This window comes from Crocodylus porosus, unplaced genomic scaffold, assembly GCF_001723895.1.
Source record: "Crocodylus porosus isolate Cpor-Errol unplaced genomic scaffold, CroPor_comp1, whole genome shotgun sequence".
Taxonomy (NCBI): domain Eukaryota; kingdom Metazoa; phylum Chordata; order Crocodylia; family Crocodylidae; genus Crocodylus; species Crocodylus porosus.
The window spans coordinates 7,718,161-7,739,147 of NW_017728886.1; the positions used below are offsets into that span (position 1 = coordinate 7,718,161).

Below are 20,987 nucleotides of genomic sequence, written 5' to 3' on the forward strand. Positions count from 1 at the left end.
TTCCACCTTCTCAACCATGCTCTTTATGCAGCTGCTCTACCTACTTCAACATGACTCATCTGGCTATGCAGTGCAGGCTTTCAAGCATGCGAAGGAAGTTAAACCAGTTGCAATGTGGACAGATGTGCTGCTTTTCCCATGACTCCCGTGCATGCAGGCATGTGCTCAGTAGCAACGCCCTGAAGACTCCAGCTCAGTGTGCATGCACAGAAAGTGACAGACATCCATACTGGGTTCAGCTTCTGAAAAGCAGGGCTTGCCTGCCCCACTCCTATGGTTACATTGCAAGTGGTGAGGCATCCAGCTATGCTTTAATAAGGGAGTGATCCAGCCAAGGAGGAGAGCTGTGCAGCTGGAGTGAATGGGCGTGCCTTCTGGTCGTGCTTACATCCTTTCTGCTCTCTGGGGCTGCAGACAACCTCAGCCTCAGCATTTCTTGGCTAGCAAAGGAGCTGCCCCACTGGGCATGGTGACTTTCATGGCTTCCTTTCCAAAGTGCCCAACTTTCCAGGCAGGCAGGGAACCTACCTGTGTATTCTGCTATGGGGGCCAAGTGCTGCAGTGCAGAGCATCGCAGCACCCAAGTCCCATTGTGGGTTTGAGGCTAAATGACTTGCTTAAGGTCTGTGGCAGAGCAGGTGTGGAACTCAGCCCTCCCCAGCATTAAATCATCTGATCACTCCGTATGCCTGAAGTTTCTAATTGAAACCAAAGACACTACAACAAAGAACTGGCTCAAAGAGAATCACGAAAGGCCTCCTAAAAGTATAAGACTGTGTAACACAGAGAAGCAAGCATATGCAATGGCGTGTTTATTCAGAACACCTTTAGCTTTAATTGCAATTATTTCAGTTTGAAGTTAAAATCAGGCAGCAATTGAGGGAAAAAAATAAAACCAAATAGTCCCTGGGTGCACAAACAATGCAGCTTTGAATAATACACATGGTAAGTTTATTTCATATTAACATGAACAGTAAAAAGTGGGCATCTGATAGGGTGTATGTCAGGTTCATAGTCTATTCCTCTATTGTGTCCTTTTTGCCAGTCTCTTGTCCCTCAAAGAGCGGATACTTGGCCTCCACATTGGCCCAAGTTATGCAGCCGTTTGCCAGGTCGCGGATTATGGTCGGAAGTTCAGAGACCTAAAGGAAGGGTGCAAGAGACAAGCTATGAGGCCGCTGAAATCAAATTGAGCCACAGTGTAATCCTACAGGTACCCCGACAGTTACCAGTACGGTGACAGTACTCAACATTGTTACTACATAATATTGCCTGGATAATTACTGATTTCATTTTCCCAAAATGCTGTTTCCTTTCCCAAATGCTAAGACCTCCATGTTATAGTTTCTAAGCAACAAGGCATCTTAATGCTGTATCACTATTCGTTCTAGCTCATGCTGAGCTACTATGCAGCGCAACACGTTAAAGAAATTCAGCCATCACTAAGGTGGAGCAGAGCTGGTACGCGGCCGTATCATGCCACAGGCTGGAATAGGTAGAAAACAAAACTTATCGAGATGAAGTGGCAAGTAGAGGGGTCTGGAGAGGCCCTCTGCAAGATAGCACTAGCACAGCCCAGCTACTGGCTCAGGAACTGCTATTCCTTCCGCAGCGATTGTGAGCATATTCACCACAGAACTTCAGAAACCATTTACAGACCAGTAAAAGTGCTGGCTATTTACATCAGGCCCCAAGATAAAGCCTACTGGAATCAACTGGAGGTTTTCCCCACAATGGCTATAACGAGCTTTGGATCAAGGCCCATCAGAAAGATACGGTTCTGTGTGGACGGTATGCCGTTAACACTGGTAACACACACAGTGCTGCCAGCTTCAGAAGTGAGAACTGGAGCCTCCTGTTTCTGCAATTTGCAGCCCCTCCCCACATCAGCTAGGGCACCCATGCTGGATCCCTTCCTCCACAGAAGTGACAGATAATCGCTGAGCAAAGAGAGGGGGTAGAGGAGGGGGGATATTGCTCATTATTTAATGTTTCTCTGGATAGGTCACTGACAAGCTGCTTGTTGGCTTGGAGAGGACAGAGGAGCCAGATCTCGGGGAGGGACTTGCAAATGCTCTGTTCACACAAGGAATGGCAGCAGATCCAACACTGAGCAGCCTTCCCTGTGAAGGACCTAGCTGGAACAGGGGGCTGTGGATCCAATCAGTGCTGCTAGCCCTATATCCACCCCCAGGCAGGCTCTTTCGAGGCACAAAAGTGAGAATGGAGCTTTACAGCCTGCTGACATGCAACTGGCCAAGACTTCTGCAGGTTTTCAAGAGCACACCGAACTAGACACCCCGCTGCAAATTCACATGCGAGGAGAAGAGTGCTGAGGAGGCCCAGACAGCCGTTAAGTTGGAGCTGGGTTTTCCATGCAGCAGCCTTTGGCCACGTCCGTACTCCAGCCTTCAGCTAGCACAACCAGGTTGGTCAGGGATCACACCCTCTTCCCAGCTGGACTGATAAGCCAGGAGAAGCCGGTCAGTAGACGCTGCACTTGTGCAAAACAAGGCAGTGTTAGGACCAGAGGAGTGATCTTCTGGTATGCAGCACACTAGGCAGATGTGGCCATTACACCACACCTAGTACCCCTAGGCTGCTACAGCACTTCTAGGGGTAATGCTACACCCAACACAGCACGCTCACATTGTAAGCACCAGCTTCTTGCAGCTGCATAAATTGCTCCAGGTCTCTCCTTTTTAGAAGGCAGCACTGGTCTCTCACTCCTACAAAAGCCTCTTCACTTGCCTGGTGGTGCTCTGTTTGGTTTGTACCCTTCTCCCTGTGAATTCTCCACCGAAAGCCCACTGCACCTTCCCAACCGACCCCTTACCCCACAGGAGCAGGAGGGATTTCTGCTCCCTTCCCACGCCAGCCCAGCCTTTACCTCGGCCCGTATCTGACGCATCGAGTCACGGTCTCGGAGCGTGGCTGTGTGAGGCGTCCTGTTAACCGTGTCGAAGTCGATCGTGATGCCAAAAGCCACGCCGATCTCGTCCGTCCTGGCATAGCGCCGGCCAATGGACCCTGAGGAGTCGTCCACTTTGTGGGAGATGCCGTTCCGGGTGAGTGCTTCAGCTGCAAAAACCAGGCGTTGCGGGGATTAGTGACAACCCTGGCAGGCTGGAGGATCCGAACGCAGAACCCCAGAGAGGCAAAGAGGGGGTTGCCACAAACAAAGCTGCCTCATTACTACAGCAGCAAGACAACCCTACCACCATTTGACACTCTCCTCCTTGTGCCTGCTATTACTGCTCTTCCCACAGCATCCATGCACTGACAGGGCCCGAGAATACTACCCGTACTTCTCTGAAGTTAGTCACAGTAATGCCAGTGGGGCTGCTCACATAAGCAAAGGGGAAGGATCTGGCCAAACTACCTCTCTCTCCTCAGCTGAGTCTTGTAAAGCATCTTGCACATTTTTGGGTGTTATTAAATTAGCAGATAGCAACTGCAGGATGGCAGCTAGTGCTGAGATTGCTTTGACTCACGATGTTGAGTCTCACACCCAATAAGCATGCTACAATGCAGATTGAGCGCTGCACCCTGCATTTGCTTAGTCTCTTTCTAAAGGAAAACACTAAAAAAACCCCCCAAAAACAAAGGTCTCTTTTAAGCTTGTTGTGAAGGTTTGCCTTCTTAACTGAAGAATAAGTTAACCTTGGTGTCTAAGGCTCACAGGGAAGTGGAAAACCAGCCTGCTCCTAACATCCTAGACTGCATTAGAGGCACCATCTGACCAAATCACAGCCGTTCCACGCTCACTGCGAACAACATGTTAGACATGCTGCTGGCAGCAGCAAAATGTTTCAATATGCCAAGGACTGTCTAGGGGCTAGAGATCAGGGCTGGGCGTCGGGAGGTCTGGGTTTTTATGTCGAAGTGACACGACAAGCGAGTGGCAGAGATGAAAACAGAATTCAGGAGGCCTGGCTCCTTCCCTGCTTAGTAACAAACATGCACTGCCTGCTAGTTTTGCTGGGGCTGCGTGGGTTTTAACATAAGAGCAGTTAGCTTTTGCATTATGACTCATCATGGAGGAAAGCAGGGGAGCAGGTTTTGAGCCTAGGTTATATGTCTATACAGCAGCTTTGCAAGATTGACCTAATTTCAGCTGCTGGAGATGTCTTAGGAAGAAGACAGACTGATGAAAGCGCAGGTGTTTCCACTCCCTTCACTGCAGGCAACTGCTTGTTACACAAGGAAACACCATAAAAAAGACCCTCCACTTTACCCCCATCAATCTTTTTCCTGTTTTCTTAAAAAGGGAAGTCACCCCCATGAACGGAGTTGGAGAGAGAACGGCAGAGCTGTATTCACTTACAGAGTTCCTTGACAAAAGGTATGAATTCCTGATTTTGGCTCAGAGGAAGGACGGAGCACTTGAATGGAGAGACAACGGCAGGGAAGCTGAAGAACTACACACAGGGTAAAAATTAAAGACAATACAAAAGTTAATACATCAGCCACACTCTGAGCCAGACTCTTCACTGCTATCGGTCAGGATAATTTATGCCTGCAGACCACTGAGACCTTTGTGACCCATTAAAACTTAACAGAGATGATCTTTATTTAAAACACCTCCGAGTGGAGGTGACGTGGGTCTCATACACGTATTTACGTTGTTTCTTGTGGTTTAACACACAGCCTACTGCATCCCAATACACTTGATGAAGGTAGGGAGCATGGCCGCAAAACAGCTAAATAACAAACTAGAACTGCATCTATGCATAAAGCAAGATACCAAACATTCAAAAAAAGAGCAACAGGGACTGGATTTGATGGTGCAGGACTTTTCAGTCCTACGCTCCCTCAGGATCAGTGACCTCACCAGCTCTCAGGGTGCTTGTTTCATCCCTGCACCCCTATTTTCCTACTGTAGATAATATGGGATCCCAAACGTGTCCACAGGTGGCCTGTGAGAGTCTCTGAAGGTGCGGTCCATCATTCAGAAACGCTTCCCCCCCCGCCCCAGACAACCACACGGAGGGCTTGTATGGAAAATGGATGTGTTATTTTCAGATTCTTTAAGAACAATTTAGCAAATGGATACAAGAAATGCAAGTACAGCCAGGTTTCCAACCAGCTCTTCGTGGGCCTGCCACCAGGGTTTCTTCAGTCGGTTTGGGCATCAGTTACTTTACTATATACGCAGACATCCTTCCCTCCTGCCATACCTCTAGAACGGTCTCAGGCCAAAGCCATGAGGATGCACACACGCAGCAGTGAGAAGTTATGGCCAATAAAGGAGGACGAGGCCATAATACTGAAACGACTTCTATTTTCCCCAGAGGTGATGACTTGCCATGAGCCTGGAAAAATTCCCACTGTACCCCAAAGCCTGGGGTCATAGACCTATGTACACCTGGAGCAATGTCATGTATATTTAGAAGCCTACAGCCAGCTGTTACGCTGTAATGTGTGGCTACAGGGCCACACCCGCCAAAAAACCCACCCCAAAAACCAGTCCAGCTTTGACCACGGATGAGGCAGGGTTAAAGCTGAACCTGTTTTGCCACGCTTGTATTGCTCCGGGCTCACATACAGAGAACAGCCAAGGCATAATGTCTGCTGTGCCAACAGCTCTCCCTTCCCGCTGCAGCTGCTCCAAGCATACCTCTACCTGCGTGTTAAGTCTGCATAAAGCCACAGACAATTTTAAGGACTCAGCACATGCCCTGCCAGGGAGGAACAGGTAACCACACCTGCTCCGCCCGGCTTCTCCCACCTATTGCCTATACTAACGGCATCATTTCACATCTCACACGTCTGCTGTCTGCACTTTGGACTCTCCAGTCCAGAGCAGGGTGCAAGCGGCAGAAAGAGCTCACCGTGCGCTGCTCGTCTCCCTCCCGGACGTGGAATGTATGTTCAAACACCGTGTACATGATCCTCCCAATGCCGAAGGAGGGTTCGATCACATTTGGGGTGATTTCTTCCACTTGAAGACAAACCACAAAGCAGTCAGCAGAGCAGTTTATAAAAGCACAGCGTTTTATCACTGCTGCGTTTCTGCACAGGAGGCTGGGATTAATGTAGCTGATCAGGAGAGAGGAAGGTTTTAAACATTTATGCTCCCTGAGGGAGCACCTGGAGACAAAGTTTTAGACTCTCTTTGTACCGAGTCCAGGGGTGGCATATCTGTATCTCACGATCGGAGCAGACAAATGGGAACAAGAAACTTCAGTTCTAACTTAAGCTCCATCAAGGAATCCCCTAGCAACCTTGAGTAAATCATTCAAACTCCCTCTCTCAGTGTCCCTCTATGTGACAAGCCAGAAGAAGTGGCCTAAGAATTAGTATTTATACAGTCCGTGAAGGTGACATTTACATTGCTGCAACTGCAGCTCCTTTCTGAGGTCTCAAGGCTTCAAGGCCAGATGCAGTCTTTGAAAGGGTCTCAGACATTTTGATGAACCAGCAGGGGTGCTCACGAGCACAGCCCGCATGGGTACCTACGCATAGATGGGGATGCTGCTCTGACACATGGTAATTAAAGCATGTCAGAGCAGACCCGATGAAGCAATTCTGCTGGAGCGTGCTAATTAGTGCACTCCAGCAGCCTCACCATCTCCTGTATTCGATGTCCCCGCACTTCAAAATGGCAACGGGGGGCTCTTTAAGTAAAGCTCATCAAACAAGCTTTAGTTAAAGCACCCCCACTGCTATTTTGAAATGCGGGACACTGAATACACAAGATGCCCTGGGTGCTTCAACTACAGCAGCTCTCAGAGCTGCTCTAATTAAAAGGCCCCCTCACCAACTCCGGAGTACACGTAAAAGACACCCCATGTGTTGACAAGGCCAGGCAGAAGTGAAGGGTCTCCCCCGAGGGACAAATAGACTGGGCAGAAAGCACTCACCAGCCCTCTCCTGTTGACTCGTTCGTTATTTGCTAAACAGACCACTAAACAGTCATGGGAGCAAGAAAGCCAAGTGAAAGGGAGCCCAACTGTAGCCCAGAAATGAGGCTGCAGACATATGAGGAGTCCCAGGATCAGGGAGCCGAGCTATACTCCCCGGGCAGCACCCGTACCCCTGGGCCAGAGTAAGAACGTGAGTGTTGTACTGGGTCAGACCCAGGCCCTCTACCTTGCATCTCTCAGTGTCAGAAAGTGAACGCTATGGAGAAGAGCATACAGGCAGGGCTTATCCAGGCTGAGATGCTCTCTCCCCTCTTCCCTTGCAGTCTCCAGGCTCTCCCTTGCTTGTTTGCAAGAGTCATGAGACAAGAGAGCTCTTGGCTGTCCAGTGGCCCGTCTTCAACAGGACAGAGGTAGGAGATGCCCTCATATAGCCTCTTCTATAGTCTGGTGATCACGGCATTCTCCTGGGGGACAGGAGCTATGGGTCTAGGTCCCTTCAGACAGAGAAGGGCTTAAAACCCAGCACGCTGACTGCCCGGGCAAGTGCTCTATTGGCACGCAGCTGTCATGTGAAAAGCAGCACCGGTTTCCCAGACAGCTTTAAGCGACTTAATCAGGGTGACAGGGAGATGTGGCAGAGTTGGAGACTGAACCTGCATTTCCTCAAGTCTGATGCTTCCACTATAACTATCAGATTATCCTGCCTTAGATTAGGTATTAAGTGACTAAATAGGTTTTCACCAGAAAAAACTTAGGTACCCAAGAGATCTCTAGTATTTAAGCAAATCAGATGTGGGTTCTGCAAATTGCTCTCCTTGGCTTGAGACCCTAAAGTAGTGCCTCAGACCCAAGTTAGACACATAAATGATTTTGCTGGAAATAAGGGGAAAAAAACGACTGACTTAAGCACATAACTTTAGGCACTTAAGACTAGAAACTTTGGCCACAGGCTCTGCATTTGTCTAAAACTTCTACATTCAATTTATATTATAGTTTCCTGATTCAACAGTTGCAATTATAAAGGAAAGAGAAAACAAAAAGTTACCATGCAGTGTTTTCTGGAACCTCTTCACACTGACCATGTCATTTGTTAAATTAAATGTTTTCCCTTCAGTTTCAACAGTAAATTCCCTGTAAAAGAGTTAAGTAATTTAGAGGTGATGGCAATGCATGCAAGTATTAGTCAGTGCAAGTTATTACTCAAGTAAGAGTCACTTCATTTGCTTCTGCTGGTCCTTAAATTCTGGTCTGGGGCTATAGGGCAAGTCAGAGCACACTCCAGTGATGAAAGGAAGAAATACAGGGACGTTTCATTTTTAAATATATTCATTTGTACCAGTATTTTTATTCTGGCTGTAAAGTAACAATTTTCTTAATCATTACTGACACTAAAAAGTGTGACTAATAAATTAAGTTAAAATATGGAAGCCTTGCAAGGTAAAAGAAATGAACTGCAGGAAAACCACAGGGATGCACTCACCACAGAGTCTCTCTCACATGCAGACACGCAGACCCCCTTTGTCATGATTACTTGGTTTTGATGGAAGGTACTTTGTTTTCATGAGATTCAAAAACTCACTACCAATTCACACTCCAAAACCTGATTTGTTAAAGCTTCCTAAATTAAGTGGGCAGGCCAAACACCTATTTCTTCACTTACATATAGAGCTTGGGATGTAGCCGTCTCAGAAAAATTAACCAAAAAAAAAAAAAAAAATATCTGCAACCATTTAAAGGCTGAAAACATCAGTCTTTACTTAGGCAGAAGTTAACACAGCTTTAAAAATCCAGTTCATGACTTGGGGAGGTTCACTAGATTTCCTGCTAGCAAATTGCTTCTGTTATGCTAGCTTGGCTGCATTTTTGACACAACCACCAACATAAAAGGTTCACATAAATACAATTATCCACAAAACAGGACTAACCACAGAGGCATCAGCATGCTGATGTTGTCAACGCACCCCACCTGATGATTCAGCCAAGGAGCTTCCCACACGAAGGCAAGAATTTATTAAAGGGCAAATGTCTTCATTTAGACACAGTGTCCGGATGAGTTTATGGAGGCACATTCTGACGAGGTGCATAAAAGTAAATCTGGAGCACACAACTATTATACACAATCAGTGTACCCAATTTCAAACACAAGCCTACTAGATCCCATTGCACCTCTCTGGTGCCAGAGTAAACATAGGTACTTAATTGTGATCTTGTTTCACCCTGCTGCAGTTCCTAAAAAACCTATTACTGCGTCTATTTTATTTTATTTTTTTTACCATGCTGCTGGCCCGGCTTTAAAACTAAGTCACAAAAGCACAGTGAAGAGAAAGACCCACCCAGCTATTACATTAGCAGGTTCTCAGGGACTCGAGCAGGGTGGCACTTCATCCTCTAATATGGGAAGTAGGATCTGGCCCCATATTGCCTTCTCCGAACTGAATAGTTGAAGTTATTAGGCTAATGTTCTTCTGCTTGGATTCCTGTCGGATGAGTGCATCAGCTGACAGTTTCTCCCTTTCACAAAGCCTGGTTTGAATGCCGTATAACAGTGCTTTTTTCTCCACTTTGTTACTTTTGCAGTGACTTTTAGAAGAAAGTGTCACCAGTACTGACAAAGTGCAAAGCTAAGCACGCACTGTACAATACACCCATTATTCCCTACTGCTCTTTGCCTAGTTTCAAACGATTTAGAAGCAACAGATTGTTCAAGATGATAAAACTACTTGGAAATAACACAACGCTTCTTTGGATGGACTGGGAGGAAATCCTAATTCATCCCTTTGCACTAAACAGTTCTGCCCATTGCCTCCATGTTCCAGCGTAACAGTCACCCAAATGAAACCTGAATTCAGACTGATCGCTGCTGCCTTTACCTGCACAAAAGATGACCTTCTACCACACAATAGTAGCAGCCTGTCAGAGAAATGGGGGACCACGTTTTAAAAGTAATGTTTCACTGCCTGTCAACACCAGCCAATTCTGGCAAGCTAATCAAGACCCCATGCTCAGGGAAGTCACTAGCACCGACTGCTAAAAAGTGCAAAAGAGGGATTTGCTTGGGAGAATGCATCTACTTTAAAAACCAAAGCATAAAAATATTATGTTTATATGTCTTTATATAACTGTATCTTCAGGGATACTCAGGAACTGCTTGTTGGTTCATAGCCTGAACCCTACCAGCGATCAAGTTGTCACCAGCAGTTACTGAAAGTAGCTGCAGTTTAATCAAGCCGCACTTGGGGTATTCCTGACAAAAAATGATTGATGAGGGAAACTATTTAACACACATGCACATACTCACTCATTCTCAACCAAGGGAGGTCAGCAGCACTGGTGAAAACTTTCTTACCCTTTCTCATTCAGCAGCTTCTCCATCTCGGAGATGTAACACTCATCACAGATGGAAAGATATTCTAGCACCAGCTTTGCATCCTTCTTGTAAGCCTTGCCAATGGCTCCCTTATTTGCCTCGAATTGAACAACATTAACTGTTTTGTACAGAGTAGTTAAGGTATTTGAGACCAGAGAACACCGCATTCAGACAGTCACTCTATGCAACAAATAAATAATGTCAGGACCAAAAAACTTGGGATTGCACGGTCTCATTAAATTTAGTTATTGGCTCCTGCTGGTTTAATGCATTCGCCTCTAAAGGAATAAGTTATCCCTATAAATACTATGTATCGGCATATATAGTCACAAATAACTGAAACAAGTCCTGTCATCTGCGCTCTTTAGATCAGCGCAAATGAGACACCAACTGTGGTAGCTCCAGATACTGAGTTACCACATCTGAGCCATGCTCTTCAAGAAAAATGAATCATTTATGCAATGTATGGCTAAGAGATTAAAGTGGATCCTGAAACAAACAGAAGGCAAGAAGCCAAGGAACAGGAGTTAGTCCATTTTCACGCTGTATTTCCTAAGCTAAGCTACTCATGTGCTCAAATCTTTGCTGGGCCTGTCCTACAGGCATTACTGACACTGCTGTGAGCATCCTGACTTAACCTATGGAGCCATATGGAGGTCTAACTTTGGAGCTGTCCTGTTCAGGGGGGCAGCTTGATGCCAGGTCTGCACGGCTGTTAGGAAGACGTGTAGTACTCGAGAAGGATATGGGTTCTTTCAGAGGCTTCTCGGCTACAAGAGGAACTTTGGTGGCCCTGGCGTGGCAGGAGAGGTCATAGCAAGAGCGATCAGCACAACCAACAATCTCAATCCACCCCTAGAAAAACAAGAGCAGCAGCTTTTATCATCTCTCTCTCTTTGTTCATTTAACCATCAAGCGTGTTTATTCACTCTTAAACCCTCTATGTTCCCCAGGCCAATTTTCTACCCAATTAGCTCAGTTATCATAAGCAGCGCCTCCATCTGAAGGATCAACTCGCTTCAAGAGGAAACAGCCCACCCTGTGCATGTTCACGCAGGGCCATGTTTTCCACCGAAGCAGGTGACACTAGCTAGCCTTGCTTCAGCTAAGAATCTGGCCTGCCTCTCCCTTTCTTTGCCTTCATATTCAAGTGTGCGTACCACAGATAAGTAACTGGGCATCTCTGGGGCTTTTATTACTTGTTGAGCTTGGGATAGACAATTTGCCACTTCAGAAAGGTCAGAGACCTGCTTAGGAGCTAGTGGATGCAACACAGTTAACAGAACGCTGAAGCATTTCTTTCCACGGACAGCCAAACCCAGAAGTTCATACCCAGCCTGGAAATAAGACAAATGCCTCCTGATTGAACCATCTAAGCCCTAAGCCTGCTAAGAGTTCTCCTTGCCTTTACCTCCGAGTCTGAAAACATCCCCTATGTCCCATTTGGCCTTCTTGCTATCAGCAATTCCAGAGACAGGGATCTGCCCTAGACAGACTTTGTAGTGTCTGCTGCAGTCCCATTGGACTTTTTGGTCCCTTTTGTAATTCAGCTCCAAAGTAGTTGCAGCAGTTTGTAGTGCACCGTAGCTCTGGCCTCTTAGGCTAAGCCAGGGTGAGAAAGTAGACCTGACTCATGGGAAAAACTCCACTCTTCTCCCATCCAATTTCAGCTTTGTGGGTCAATCCTAATGCTCTGCCAGGTGAGGCTTCCCAGCCCTATCTAACTCACTCGTAAGCGAGACCCCTGAGATGCCACCACTCAGTTCTCACCCCAACCAATATAAACTCTCCAGATTCTTAGGTGTAGCAATAAGCTCTCTAAAAATAAGTAACTGGAGAATGGGGAAGTGTGGGTGGTGGGGGGAGGGCAATAAGGCCCTGCCATACCCCTAGCAAGCTTCCAGCTAGCTCACTGAAAAGGAAGGTGCTTAAGATTGCTTTTCTCCTTTTGTCTGTCTGATGGTCTGCAGAGTGTACACAGTCGCAAAGTCAGAAAGTTATTTTACTTCCAGCAATGGAGGAGCACAGCAGGAAGGGACTGAGCCTGGGAAAAGAGCCCCAACAATAGCCGTCCCAGCAGGAAGGAGCAGGAAGGAAACTGCCTTAAGAACATTTCTCCAGCCGCACGTATCCTTCTGTACCAGTGGCACAGGAATACACAAGCTGAAAGGCAGTGGCCCCCTTCTCCTCTTAATTAAGGTAAAATTTATCCACGTAAGATCAGCTTACACAAGGCCTTTCCATGACATGCATCTTACTACCAGGCACAGGTAGAACTCTAGTGTAACAACATTGTAGTTGAGAGTTACAATGTAAAGCCAAAGGACAACCAGCATATTTAACTTCCCCTTTGAATACAGGCTTGACATGATTAAGGAGTCCTGCCTTCTTTATGCCAGGCTAGGAAGCATTTGGAGAAAGTGCGACCTATCACCCAAACTCCAGCTGCTGGGTTTAACCTTGTTACTTACATATGAGGTTTTGGATTCTGCATCCCAGCAGTCACAGGCGTAATGAGCCATCTCATTCTCCATATGCTGTCGGAAGCGCAGTTTGTCTGGGGATATGCCAACCTTTACAAGGAAGAGGTAGATTCTGCCGATGAAGTAACCTAAAACTGAGTTATTGATTACACCCTGGAGAGATGAGAAAAAGACCAGTAAGTTAAGTCCCACAGCATCAGAGCTGATATTTTTTGTATCAAGAAAGACAGACACTTCATTTTGAAAGAATAATTTCTTGCCATCTTGTAAGGTAAGGGACCGGAGCACAATGAAGTAAAATTACACCTGTGTGGGTACTTGGAGTGAGACGGTGCCTCCCTTCTTTACTAGTAAGGGCCTGATCTTGACTTCCGTTATACCGGGACACATGGTGCATGTCCCCAGGCAGGAACTTGCATTTCCCTCGGAACAAATAGCAGTGGCACATATCCGTCCCTGGGCATGCCCCTGGGATTTCCTGGTGTCAAAAAAACCCAACAAACAGCAAACGCGTGCGTGTGCAGCACACAAAGATTGCAGCACCGCAAACCGCACATGCACGCTCACGTAGACGCGCACACGGGGACTAAGATTTACACCCATACAACAGATGGGACTCTAATGTGAGGAGCAGACTGTAAAATTCAAGTCGTAAATGGCCGTGTGACATTACCTGCTCAACAGCATCTCCCAGACACATCATGTGGGCAGACTGCCCACTGACCTGGGCTTTGGAAGAGTAGAGGAGGATGCGGAGATCTGCCACGTTTTGGAACTTGGGGTGCTGCTTCTCGTTGGGATCCACAAAGTGCTCGATTTCTGCCATGGTAAACTCCCTAAGCAGGACACAGACGGACACACTTGGGTGTTAACGAACTTTCAGTGTTTTCACCCTCTTCCCAGGAAAAACTTACCCCACTTTCATATTGAGTATGGTTAGTCCGGTAAATGCAGACTGCTGATTTATAACTAGGGATCCTGGTTCCCCCCCCCCCAATTAAAAAAATAACCAAACAACTGAATTCTCTGATATAAACCCCAAAATCTGTGATTAAAATAAAAAGTGCCCCACAGCCCCCCTGGCCCTGCTGGTACCCCTCACTTCCCCCATAACCCCGCCAGAGGGGACCCCCAGCTGCCAGGGCTACGTGGCCAGGACCAGAGTCCACAGCCCCCAGCAAGAGGCTGCAGTGGGGTGTAGCCCAGCTCCCCAAAACTGCCTGCTGCGGCCTTGGGCAGGGGGGTGGCTCCCCACGACTGTGCACGCTCCTAGGGGAAAGGGGGAACCCCCCCCCAGATCTGTGCGCAGGGTGGGGGTGGGCTGCCCACTGCGGGCCCGGGCTTCCTGCCCTGCTGCCCTCCCCTGGGGCCTCCACAGCCCAGCCGGTGCAACCCAGAGCTGCAGGGTACAGCGGGGCCACACAGCTCTTTGCTGCTGCAAGCTCTGCACTGCCCTGGTGCCACAGAGAGAAGAACACGATTTATTGAAATACCCTAACCCCTTTCCTAAGTCACCTGTGTGTCCCTTGGACGTCTCCCGTCCAAGCAACGTCCTTGTGCTCGATACCAATTTCTTTATGGAAAGCTGGGAACAGCCCCATTAACACATTTTTAATCATGAAATAGTGGAAGCTCCAGCATTTTTCCACCTTACATGAGCAAGAGACACTTAAAAGCGTGGGATTTTCCAGGACTCAGACCGACCAGCTCCTAACGAGTTTACTTATTTCATTTTCTTACTTGGCTACATACATTTATGGGCCTATCTAGCCTGATTACTAACAGTAGTTAGCACCTACATCTCCCATTGACTTGAATGGAATTTCCAGATGCTGCACAGCTGTAAATGCCAAACCTGCTATTTAGGTGCCTCAACCTTAGGCATTTGTGCTGGAAAAAACACTGGCTTTATTTTCCTAGAGATGGATCTTACAATCTTTTCAGAGGTTGTGTTTAACTCTAATAAAGACTCAGACAACTGACACATTATCTACCATCACGTAGCAGACTTATTATTTCAACCATGACATGCCATTTCACAATCTTGGTTTAACACACACATTTATATATTGGACCTTTCTTAGTCTCACTGCCTGAATTGCTTTACACTAAATTAGCTTGATAAGAACTCGGGGGGGGGGGGGGGGAGAGAGTGCTTTGTATAATCATTAAGTTTGTCACAACATCAAGATATAATTTTCTGTGATAGAATAATAGCACAATTTCCTATAAATGTGCCAGAAGCCTATAATTTATGTTCTATTGGAAAAAGGGTTTCAGTGACAAATTGCCAGTTAACTCATGTGACAGAGCATGAAAAAGCTGAGGAAACCCCAATGAGATATCTAAGCGCCAAAAATGTCACCACACTGTTGTTGGTACTTATGGCACTTTGCTAATCAGTCACCAGTTTTATAGCAAATAGCGATGTGTGTGGGCAGAGTAACGACACCAGGAATCTAGTACAAGAGGAGTTCATAAGATCAGAGTACGCTCCACATGAATGTGAGCTGGGATGTCAAATCTACAAAAGAAGCAGGCATGCCACATAGACGGAGATGGAGTCACTCGCTAGTAAGGCGAAATGGGTTGGTTACTTTTTCACTGCCGAGCAAACAAGCCACTTCCATCCTAAAGTGATCAGCTGAAGGGTAAACTCCTCACGGTGGTCTTTAACCATATAGTCTCTCCACCCACTGAAGTTTAAGGAAACTCAGGTACCATGGGGAAGGAGGAGGCCCTGTGGCATTTATAAGAGAGAGCCTGGGGCTCCCTGTTACTTTAAGATCAGCCAGGGAGCCCTGCAGGCTAAGCAGCAGCTGCAGGCTGCCAGGGCAACAGGCTATTGGGGTAATTAGCAGGCACCCCTGCAGGCAGCCAGGACATAGGCAGGGCCCTGGAAACATAAGCCCAAGGCTGGGGCTGGCAAGGGAGTCGCTCCCTAACAGCTGCGGGAAAAGGAGCTCCACCCAGGGATGCACAGGGTAGCCTTGAGCCCTCCCAGGGGTAGGCTTAAGGCCCAAGCTATTGTTGAGCCCAGAGAGGGACAGAGTGCAAGGGCACAGTCAAAGAGGGTCCAGGGGCCTGGCAAACAGGGGCCAGGGGCTCAGCGATTGGAGAGGACAGATTGAAGCTAGTGCCTCAAGGCCAGGTCCAATGCAATGGGCCTAGAGAAAGGAAAGGGGCGGAGGCTGTGGAGGCTAAAGCCCCAGAGAGAACAACGTTACAGTAACACCTGCAAGGCCTGGGGCATGGTGTAGGGCAGGATTCGGAGCCACACAATTAGCCCTTAAGGCTCTGGGTGCCCTGCCAAGCACACCTGACTCATAAGGCCCAGCGAGGGGGCTGACGACTAGGGAGGGACCCTAGTGGTGTTCGGTGGAACTGGGGCCACACACAGGTCCATGGGCACCCCCTATTAATCATCATTTCCATCAAGCCATCGCAGGCAAGACAGAAAGGTGCCTTAGGGGCAGAGCAGGCACAGTTGCAGAGCCACCCCAGGACCAACGTGTTATACATCTTATCCAAGATATACAGCCCCTACCTGTTCCTTGTCAGAAGATCTACCAACCTGAGAGACAAATTCTGTTCCAAGGTCTAACTCTGTTTTGGTGCCAAGAATTTGTATTAAGAATGAAAACTTGTCAGTGTTTTGAAGTTAGGGTTTTGCTACACAGGCAGTGTCTATGGTAAGAGTGCTACAGCAGCATATTGCCACGTTCCTTCAAACAAGACACCTGAAAACGAAATATTTCTTCTAAAAAGTTTGAGACTAAAGTTAGAGTTAAAAAAAAAAGAACTCTTATATTCACTCTATATAAAGACTGCCCTCTTGTAAGAGTATGTTTGATGGGGGTGGTTTCTCCTTAAGAGTTGAAAATGTGGGCACAGATTCAAGAGTATAGTTTATTTACAGGAATTAAGTATGCCAGCAAAAGGCTCTTTGCATAGACCCAGCTATACTTGCAAAACTGCACTCCACAAGGATATAATAAAGCCACTGCAACCCCACCACAACAACCAAAACATTTTATATTAGGATAAGTGCAGTTTTGCAAACAGAAGTGCATCCAAACTAGGTACTTTTGCTGGCACAGCTTTGGCAGTCAAAGGCCACCTCTCACCAATACAGCCATGCTAACACAAGTCTACAGCGAGTGAAGATGACCCCTAGATAGTCCTCATTGGGGAACTTCAACTATTTTCTGTGCAACTGTTTAGAGCCCTTTAGAAGCCACTCAACAGGAGCAGCAGGTAGGAGAAGAAAACATGTATAACACTGAAGCAAGAGGGAGCTTGGATTTTCACCAATGCAGCCGATCATTTGCTGGATATTCTGGAGGGGAAGGAAAGTCACAGTACCTGACTCTAATGAGGCCTGAACGGGGTGAGATCTCATTTCTGAAAGAGTTTCCAATCTGGGCAGCAGCAAAGGGCAGTTTGCCTTGATTGAATTCCAATAGACGCTTGAAGTTGAGGAAAATTCCCTGTGCAGTTTCTGGCCTCAGATAACTGAAGGGAAAGACAATGACAAAAAATGAGTGGGGGAAGGTACACAGACAAAACAAATGGTCTCAGCACAAACTCAACTTCCTCTTTTCATCACAACTCTTATTGCAGGCACAAAACCTGATGGCAACAGGCTCAACAGAAGCCAAAAAAGCAGCATCCCATAGGAAACCAGAGCTTTAAAAGACTCATTTTCCCTTGAGCAGCATGCAATAATGGAACTTTCTCACTTGATCAAAGACCCTGGCCTTGATGCATGCTATTTGGGTGAAATATATTGGTACAGGACACACAAGAGGTTGGACTACATGGTCTAGTGAGACTTTCCCAACTCAGAAAGAGGCTGTGTTTAGTCTCCAGCAAGGCAGGAAACACTCCAGTAACTATTCATTGTAGCTTTTTTCCTAGAGATTCAGGGACTCATGTGCCCCTCTGGTGTTTGCATATGTAGAGGTTGGTGCTGGAGTCGCTTCACCACCTTGCAAACCCCACAGCAAGTTAAGACTCGCCTAAAGAAAGATGCGCACAGACTGGGCTAGGCACCATCTTTCTCTAAGCTGTCTTAAGGCTTCTGATGCCAGGGCTCACGTAACCTACCAGCAAGCACCCCCTCCAGATCTGCTTCTGTGCCCAATTCAACAGCCTTGTGTTCAAGCTGCACCAGACCACGTGTTTCGCTCCGAGTCCCAGGCATACTGGCTATGTTGGCAGCCATCATACTTGCAAGATGGCAACGTGCACCGTGCAATTAATCTTACAATGGACAGCTGTTCTGTGCAATGTCACCATGTGGCAAGTTCTCTCCTCCATACCCACAGAGATCATGACCACCAGTCGAACAATGACATTTTCATACATGGAAGCAAGACACCAGGCTGCACACACCTGGAAGAACCCCGAGCTGCGATCCTTAATGCAGCACGGGAAGTCAACATCCACCAACCCTTGCCAACCTCAAACAAGCACGAAAGCAAAAGCTACAGGGGCTCCTGCAGTCTTGAACTTCCAACAGCAGCCCAGGGACAATATCAAGTAGGAAAGAACTGCAGGGTACATAAGATGAAATCCAGTATGTTTTGAATCCTGAGCGTGGAAAACTCATGACCAAGAACAGAAGTTGCTACCTACCCTGGCATGTTTCCCCCAGGCCCAATAGAGGTCTTGAACATCAGGTTGAAAGACACAGGTGGGGACAGGTCATTCCCTGTTATAGGAGACTTCACGTTGTAATTCACAAACAGATCTGTAAGCTCTTGCTGACCATAGTTGTCCAGCTAACAGGAAGATACAAGGACAGTTATTTCCATTGTCAGAGTAAACACAGCACTGATTTGCACCACTGGCCTTCCTAAATGCAAGCTGCAGGAGCCTGCTGTTGGATTTTATCCCAGCATTTAAGTTGGGAGGTGGCTAAAGTGTGAAGCACAAATGGCAGAACATATACTGGAAGATGATGGGCCAGCTTTAACACTGTGAGTTTGTGACTAAGGCACAGCACGGGGCCTTTCAAGGTCTGCCATCTGTGCAGAAGGGCCGTCTCCCAGGAGGAGAGTGGGTGCGAAGCAGTAGAAGAGCGTGTCTAGGTTGCCACAGCCGCTCTTTTCCACACATTCCAGTCAGACCTTGGGAACAGCTGGAATGCAGAAAAATAAGGGCCATGGGGAGAGAGTAGAAAGAAGCCAGGCAGCATTTCTATAATGTGCTGCATTTTGCTCCCTTTCCTTTTCCTACTCCAGTAATGACCTCGTGCATAAGGCCTAAAGCAATGTTAGACACCTCCATGTGTAACGTATCTTGAAACCTCACCATGCTGCAGAGGAAATCTTCAGTAGAGAAGCAGGCTGCAACTGTAGGGAAGTTATAGCTAAAAGCTTGCCCAATTGTCTTAACAGCAATTTGTTGACCAGGGGCTTGCATGGATTCAACAGTGCCAACCCCTCAAGACACTACTTCCTCCCCTCTCATAAGTCAGGAAGAGACACTAGATTAAAATGAGCTGCACAGCTCTTCCATATTGGGCATATCCTCTATCAGAGTGATTCTCCTCTCCAGTGAAAACCTAGAAGACCTTATGATTGAACAGAGCTTTTCCACCTTTAACATAATCAGAGAGACTCCAAAATGGGATGCAAAGAACCCATGTACGTTCCTGAAGCTGCAAGAGCAGCACCAGCGTTATTATTTACTTCCCAATACAGCAAGGGGCAGCAGTACTGTAGGAGAGTTCCCTTAATATAAACTACTGTAAAAAGCGGGCAAAGTTCAGTGCCATACTGTGGAAATGCTATTGATGGCAGCTCTACAATGGAATACAGTACTCTAGCTGCTAGGTTTTTGTTTGTAGTCGTGTGCCAGTACTCTCTCTGAGCACGCAATCTGCTCCGCATGTGGCTTTGGAAGTACTTACCCTAAAGGTTATGGGAAAGTGCTCTAAGAACAACAAAATGAAGGCAGATCTCTCTGTACAGATGCCCAGGAATGTCAGCCTTTAGCACAAGCCATTCTAGTGGTAAACAAAGAAATCCACACTGGGAATTTTATACAGAGGCACAAGTCCCAAGAGTGTAACAGCAGAAGCCTATCTACATGTTTTGATCCAATATAGCTATTGCTTAAAATATCTCCTTTTTTGAGTATCTTTTGCCCTTTGCATCATGCTAAGATGGCTGAGCTTTGCACATGGTAAAGGCTCAATCTGAGATGGAGCGCTCCTCACTCAAAGAGCAGAGCAAAGGAGCTCCAGGGACAGAACTGCAACCTAGCATCCACCTGACCCAAGTCCCTCTGAAGTGCAACTTCCCTTGTATACAGGGATAATTTTTTACTCCTTCTCTTTTGAGTCAGTCTAGGACATTTCCATCACGTCACCTTTTGCCATCGAGTTTTCAGCCAACCCTGTTCACACTGACCTGTGTTAAGACATTTTCCATTTCTGCCTTCTTCTCAGCTGTACATTTCTTGTCAGACATCAGCTTCTGCAAGTGAGCTGCAAGCACAGGAAGAAACGAATCAGAGGACATTGTTGAGCAAAGACACTGAACCATTCTCACCCTAAAATAATCCGAAGAGCTATACAGCATATGTAAATGCATGTGTGCATTCCCAGAGGACATTCAGCAGGCCAGCTAGAGTCAATCAGTGTACTCACAGAAGTCAGTGGACTGATGCAGATATACAATAGTTGAAAATCCAGATCAACATTTCTAGTTTGTCATATAACATGCCAGAGGGAGAAAACAATCTCTTTATCTAGTTTCCTGATGAGCAACCCAATTTCAGTATATACCAAGTATTACCTTTGCAATCCTTTCCTTCCATGTATTTTAAACCCAGTATTAGTAATAGATAAGAAGCTTGAAAGTGAATTCTGTTTCCCTACCGGAAAAGGCTGTCCTTCAATTTTGTGTTTGCACCTACAGATGAACTCATTCATTATTGCAGGGCTCTCTTTTTGAAGTCTAACACGCTTTCCTGGGGCAGATCATCAGTGGGCAGTATGTCCAGGTTCTCCAACTCCAAAGCACAGATCTCCATCGCTTGGGCAAAATATTCAGTCCATTAGTTCATTGTGACAGTAAGTGATTCCCTTTGTGGAACTGCTAGAGCAACTCTGTGTTGGTATGGTCCATAAAGGAAGCCTAACCACACCTTGTCGTGCATCCACAGATGCATCACGAGCAGGTCCAAGGAGGTGATCCTCCCCCTCGATGTGGCACTGGTCAGGCCGCAGCTGGAGTACTGCGTCCAGTTCTGGGC

The 20,987-nt window shown here is 46.9% G+C and overlaps 1 protein-coding gene across 1 annotated transcript in view; it reads right to left on the minus strand.

Moving 5' to 3' along the window:
* Positions 1-790: 790 nt before the first annotated feature.
* Positions 791-20,987, minus strand: part of GARS (glycyl-tRNA synthetase) — a 31,375-nt gene continuing 11,178 nt past the window's right edge. Inside the window, exons 5-16 of the mRNA XM_019529962.1 lie at positions 20,141-20,217; positions 18,360-18,505; positions 17,085-17,234; positions 13,393-13,555; positions 12,708-12,872; positions 10,984-11,091; positions 10,216-10,361; positions 7,915-8,000; positions 5,835-5,944; positions 4,328-4,421; positions 2,891-3,081; positions 791-1,142 (exon numbers count right to left, since the gene is read on the minus strand). Of these exons, the coding sequence (XP_019385507.1) occupies positions 1,017-1,142; positions 2,891-3,081; positions 4,328-4,421; positions 5,835-5,944; positions 7,915-8,000; positions 10,216-10,361; positions 10,984-11,091; positions 12,708-12,872; positions 13,393-13,555; positions 17,085-17,234; positions 18,360-18,505; positions 20,141-20,217 (1,562 nt within the window). The 3' untranslated portion in view covers positions 791-1,016. The remainder of the gene's footprint in view (positions 1,143-2,890; positions 3,082-4,327; positions 4,422-5,834; positions 5,945-7,914; positions 8,001-10,215; positions 10,362-10,983; positions 11,092-12,707; positions 12,873-13,392; positions 13,556-17,084; positions 17,235-18,359; positions 18,506-20,140; positions 20,218-20,987) is intronic.